The 6,092-nt window shown below is 43.1% G+C and overlaps 1 protein-coding gene across 1 annotated transcript; it reads left to right on the top strand.

Annotated features, from left to right (window-relative positions):
• Nucleotides 1–460: 460 nt before the first annotated feature.
• Nucleotides 461–859, top strand: LOC123405247 (probable calcium-binding protein CML16). Its single transcript, XM_045099011.1, has one exon. It carries the CDS (start codon nt 461–463, stop codon nt 857–859), a length of 399 nt encoding a protein of 132 aa, XP_044954946.1.
• The last annotated feature ends 5,233 nt before the right edge of the window (nt 860–6,092 follow it).

Raw genomic sequence — 6,092 nt, 5'->3', positions numbered from 1 at the left:
ATAACCCTCGAAGCCCACACCCACCCCCGAAGCCCACTACAGCCGTCCCAACAACCCACCCCCGACGCCCACTACAGCCGTCCCCTAGGGCAGGCCGACACCCACCTCCGGAGCGCACACCCACCCCGAAGCCCACTACAGCCGTCCCAACAACCCTCGTTAAAATGACCAAAGCACCACCACCTCCAATACCCTCCACTACACGCACACCCGTAATTACCTCGAACCTCCAGCCCCATTTTCGTCATTACACCAGCACACTCACATGCCGGCGGCTTCCACAACACTCACACCACACACAAACTCGAACAACAACACACACCACACAGCACTGGCGGCGGCTAGGGTTCTAACCCACCATATCCTTCCTCCAATCCAACCCAGCCTCCTCCTAGATCCGATCTCCTCGACGACGTCCCCTCGCAGCTCCTCGTCGCTGCCACCGCCAAGAAGGCCGCCGATGAAGAAGGTGTTCTCCCGCTTCGACACGGACGGGGACGGCATGATCTCGCCCTCAGAGCTGGCGGCCGTGTCGCGCGCCATCGCGGAGCCGGCCACCAAGTCGGCAGGGGGCCGGGAAGTGGCGTCCATGATGGACGAGCTCGACACCGACCGCGACGGCTTCGTGGACGTCGGCGAGTTCGCCGCCTTCCACGGCCGCGGCCGCGGGGAGCGCGAGCTGGACGCCGAGCTTCGTGATACCTTCGACGTCTACGACATCAACGGCGACGGCCGCATCTCTGACGCCGAGCTCAGCAAGGTCATGTCCCGGATCGGCGAGGGATGCACCGCCAGGCCCCGCACCCAGCGTCGTCCCTGGCCGCCGATTGCGTCTCGTGTTGCCTCCGATGGTCGATAGAGGAGAGGGACCCCGTAGCCGCCAACGAAGGCAGAGCCTGCTGCATCCCGCATGGCCGTCGCTGCTCGATGGAGGAGAGATACCATGCCTCCCATCGATGTAGGCTGAGCCTGCTGCACCCCGCTCTGCTGTCGCTGCTCGATGGAGGAGGGTTGTGTGCCACCGGGCGTGTGCGTACGCCCACATGCAAACAAAATTTATCATACAAGTTTAACTTTGGTTGGATTTTATTCTGTTTATCATCTTATTCATGCTCTATGTGGACACTCCGGACTGCAGAAGTGGGAAGTGTACGCAGACAATACATCCAGTACAGAACAAGAAATCTAAGGGCTTGTGGGTTGGTTGCATTGCCATTTACCCTAGTGAAAGTTGGCTGGTATTCGGCACATCTAGCTCATAAAGATACTTTTGTTAGTTGTACCCAAGTTTTTCGTATACACTATGTATCTTACTTTGTTTTGAATTGTACTGTTCCCAGGCATGTGGTACTTCTATGTGCTGCCCTCCAAGCTTGAGTATTGATATGCTATCCTGTTGTCATGAGGAGTCCATTGGAGACTCTAGAACAAGAAGAGATCTTTCTTTCTCTCATGATTAGAAAACACAGTTATTATTGGTCATGTGTGCTTGCACTTATGATGCATTGACTCAAGAAATAGAAGAGATCTTTCTATTTTCTGAAGTAAATCTCAATTGTTCACCTATCCTTTCATACATGAGTAGAAGTCCTAATAAGAGAAAACAAACTATTGTACCTAAACGGTAGTAGATATCAACATCAATATCTGAACTATAACGATTACTTGATCTTTATGGCATGGACGATGTGTTCGACAACACTATTAACTTGTAAGGTCTGCTTGTTCTTGCTATATATTGCATGTGCTAGGTATCTCCTATCCAAACTTGTAGAAGTCTGCATCAGTAGGACTTATACTTAATTTTTAAATTCTCTATTTTGTTATGTGGGTTGATGACACCAGTTAATCATGCTCTCTCTCTCTCTGTGTGTGTGTGTGGGGGGGGGGTGCCCAGGAAGTGGCATGGACCCCCAGCTATCGCTAAGTTTGATCTTGTGGAGGGCGAGAATATCGATTGATGGATGTATGAAGCTTGTAGTGCCACTTGGTCCTAACTGGTAAGTTGGTGGTGTGGAGTGTTGTCTCATTAGTTGTTTGTTTTGGCACTATCTAGTAGTCAACTCCAGTAGATGTTTGTTTTGGCACTATAGTAAGGTCTACTTTTCTGCAATAAAATGCTGGGCCCTCGAATGGAAACCGCAATGCCCCACAGTGGCGAAAATCCACAACCTTTCTTAGGACATGATGCTTTGTAGGTAGGTTTCGGTATATGAATTCATCAGTAGTTGCTATGGGTACTACTCGTGTAGTATGACGTCCATCTTGGAACGATTCAAAAGCAACATCTGCAACAGAAGACACAAGCATCACATCATAAGTAAACACTTATAAAATTTGCACTTGAAGGTGCTAGACAATAATAACGAAAAACACAATGGACACACCTTGACCCATATAAATTCTAGCTTCTTCATCAGGCTCATGGTATGCACGTTCTCCACTATGCAATGGTTCCAAGCAGTCTAGCAGGGAATATATTGGTCAGACAGAAGTATCTAACTTATGGCTGACGACCTTTATATGTGAACGCAAGTATGTGTTTTACCTTGTAAACTCGTATGTTCAACAACGGGCTCAAAAATTCCATCTGGATCATCATTCTAGTCCTCGCCTGGTAGAAAATCACAAGATCATTAGAGCATAAGAATGTCGCAATATCCCATTAGAGGTTATTATTGTTTTGAGTACCATGCGAAGCCGGTTCAGCAGGTCTTGTCATATCATTAGACGGCCTATTTACAGGTTGATTGGATCCGTTTGAAGGTTGTATACCTGAACATACGATAGAGAACCCATATTTACGCCAAAACAAATCATGTTGGCCACATGCAAAATGATTATATCTCTGAACTAACCCGCATATTCGATTGCGGAATCTTTACCATGTAGTATGCTCAATTGGGGTACATGAACCATTGAATTTTGGGTGAGAGCCCCTGCATGCACAATAAATTTTCATCCAGGAATGATTACAGCCACGATCTAATCGAAAGCCAAAATGTCATGAACAACATAACAAAGACAGTGAAATATACCTTGTGGAATATCTCTGATGATGCTCCCAGTTGGTTGAATTAGCCGGCCTAGAGGCACAACAATAGCTATTTCTGAGCTTCCATGTCGTTGCTGCCTCTGATACGCATCATTCCTATGCAACCAATAGGAATCTTCCTCGTTTGTTAAATTAATCTCTTGGTTATGAGAGACGCGTGCATGAGATGAATTTTCCATACTTGATAAGCATGCGAGAAAATTTCAGCACCACATCAGTAAACATTGGTTTGGTCATGTTCGATGAGCCAAGAACACACAATCAAAATTACATGGTAACCCACAAACCTGTAACATCACAATGTCAGCCTTTGTAGTTCGGTGACACCGGTTTGACCTGTAGATGGTGTGTGTGACACAGTGGTATCATCGTTCAGGAGTCGACTTGCAGTCTTTCTCTTTTCACGGGATATGCGTTGTCGTTTTAATATCTCATCCCTGTTTCGTGCATATCGCTCCCTGTCCCTTTGCCTCCGCAACTCCTTAGGGTTTGTATACAAAGGTAATTAGTATGAACACATAGGGTTGTATCTACTGTTTTGAGCATCATTACCAATGGGCATGGACAACTGGGTTTGTGTTTCATTTTATTGTTCAGCTTGAAGTTTTCCACTGAATGCATCATCCACATTGTGCGAATAATGTTCGCCAGCCATTTGCCCCTGCAGCTCAATCGTGTCCACATCTATGGCACCTTAGTGTTAGTTTGGTGCATGACATCTCATCAGTTATATGAACAAAACATAGGCATGCAATATGAGCTCATTTTTACCTCGGGACATAGGCACGGGCGTATTTGTTTCATTTTGCTGGTCAGTAAGCCCTAGTGTTGAACCAACTTTCTTATCACGGGCCTCACGACGTCTCTTAAGAATGTCATCTTTATTGCATGCATAATACTCTATGTTTCTATGCCTCTTTAATTCTTTAGGGTCTGCATAAATACACACAGCAAGTTGGGACATAAACAATAATAACATTATTAGAATTTAGGAGGGGTTGATGATAGTTACCCGAATTTTGGTTGTTACTTATGTCCTCAAATGGGGTGCGCGCCCCCGCACCGTTGGAATCTGACATATCTTAGCCTTCATATGAATATTGATGTCATTTAATTTTGAGAACCATGATTAAAGATGTTAGATAATTACAGTAGCCAAAACAGTTACCATAAATAACATGCAATTACTATGGTCTAATTTAAAAATATAATAATCATGCCACATATTTTCTTGCTAATACTTATCCCACCCCAAAGCCTTTATTTGTGTTTGGGGCTTGTCATGATAAATGATTGTTAGAACTTAGGATAGTAACCTGTAAAATGATTAAAAGAATGATGTCTATATTTCACCAGACATTCTGCTAGTTCAAACTGGTGTAATTTTTATGGAGGGTACATGCAAGCTGAATAATGAAACGAAGGATACATTTAGCTCTTAGCTCAGCTGGGCTATAGCCCAAGTAACTTATCCCGGCTTTTTTGTGCTAGCCTTGGCTAGCTGTTTGGTTTAATCTGACTAATCCTAGCTTTTGGAGAATAGTTACGTTTTGTAGGGAAGCCCCCTCAGAGATCCATATGAGTTGCCAAAGAGTTGTTCTTGTGTGCGATTCTTTCCCAAAAGTGCAAGTGGATTTGGCTCACACACCTACTTTTGAAACTATCCTAGGCTACATTGTCGCCAAAGAGTAAATTCTGGTTGTTCCCAAACGCACAACCTTGCTGGGCTAGTTTATGGGTTTTCTTGCTTGACGACCAAATATACCGGCAATTATTTCATCACTAATTTATGAATTCATAAGCATCAAATCCTTAAATATATCCTCATGCTCAGATGATGTTTGGGGCATGGGGCCTGGCTCCCCCGAAATAATACATGGTTTGCCTTTTGAGTTTAGAAAAGTAAATCTGTCATCTTAAGTGGCGACTTTGTTATATCCTGGTATGATATGGTAATGTTAGTTTGTTCTCTTAACATTCTTTATTGCTAAATCTGCAGCTGCCAAAATTGGGGAAGGAATATTGCTGGATCATGGAACAGGTCTCGTCATTGGTGAAACTGTTGTTGTTGGCAATTGGGTTTCATTAATGCAGATGCCATGCATCACACTCTTCTTGCTATTTTTTAATTTAAAATAAAGTACTATTCAATACAATTTTTAATTCCATCCAGAGTTTAACTTCTTTTCCTTCTTGCTTGGTTGTTGGCCCTCTCACAATATCTTGTTTGCTATAGTTTCATTTGTCCTTGTGCAAATAATTGAATATTTCTTCCATGTGCTTTTACTATACTAAATAAATGGATAACATGATTCAGATAACGAAGTATCTATTCGCACACCACTTTAAAAACTTTTTGTGAATATTTTTTGTTTTTGTATACAACTGTGAATCATCCAACTCACATCAGGTGGATAACTTAGTGGCTCGAGGAAACATTCCAATTCTGCTGTACGAGATACTACAAGAAATAGTAGCAAAACATGAGGGGTGCTTGTTTTGGCCTTTCTTACCATGCACGTTTACCTTCAGTTTTGTAAAAGCTTTTGTGACAAATGTAATCCTCTCTTTGGTTTGATGTAAATATATAACCGAAGTATGGCCTTCCTATGTGTGTTCCCATGGTGGTTTCTATTTGGTCCAAATTTAATTATAGAAGGTTCCTAATTGTTCTTTAGGAAAAGCCATAGCAGGAATGGAAGTTCACCAGCTTACCAGGTAGGCCTTTGCTATAGGGTGTTAGGCTTTAGGCTTTTTGGATATAAAAAAGCCAAACGCAGATCATGTATTCTTATGGATCACGCAAGGCACTTATTTTCAACTGATTATGAAAACACGAGTAGTGTGCTTTAGCTCTGGAAAGCTTTATGATCTAAATGTTTCTAGACAGTGATTCACTCAAGTTAGTTGATACATACCTGTTATATTCGATTTGTTAAGTACCTTATGTGACCTTCTGTTAAGTACCTTCTGTGACCTTCAGTTAGATTCGATTGTTGATCCTTATATTTAAATTATTTTGAACTGATTACAAAAA

Source organism: Hordeum vulgare, chromosome 6H, assembly GCF_904849725.1.
Source record: "Hordeum vulgare subsp. vulgare chromosome 6H, MorexV3_pseudomolecules_assembly, whole genome shotgun sequence".
In the NCBI taxonomy this organism is placed as follows: Eukaryota; Viridiplantae; Streptophyta; class Magnoliopsida; order Poales; family Poaceae; genus Hordeum; species Hordeum vulgare.
Note: the sequence above shows the minus strand (reverse complement) of the source record. Positions and strands in the feature narration are given on the sequence as shown.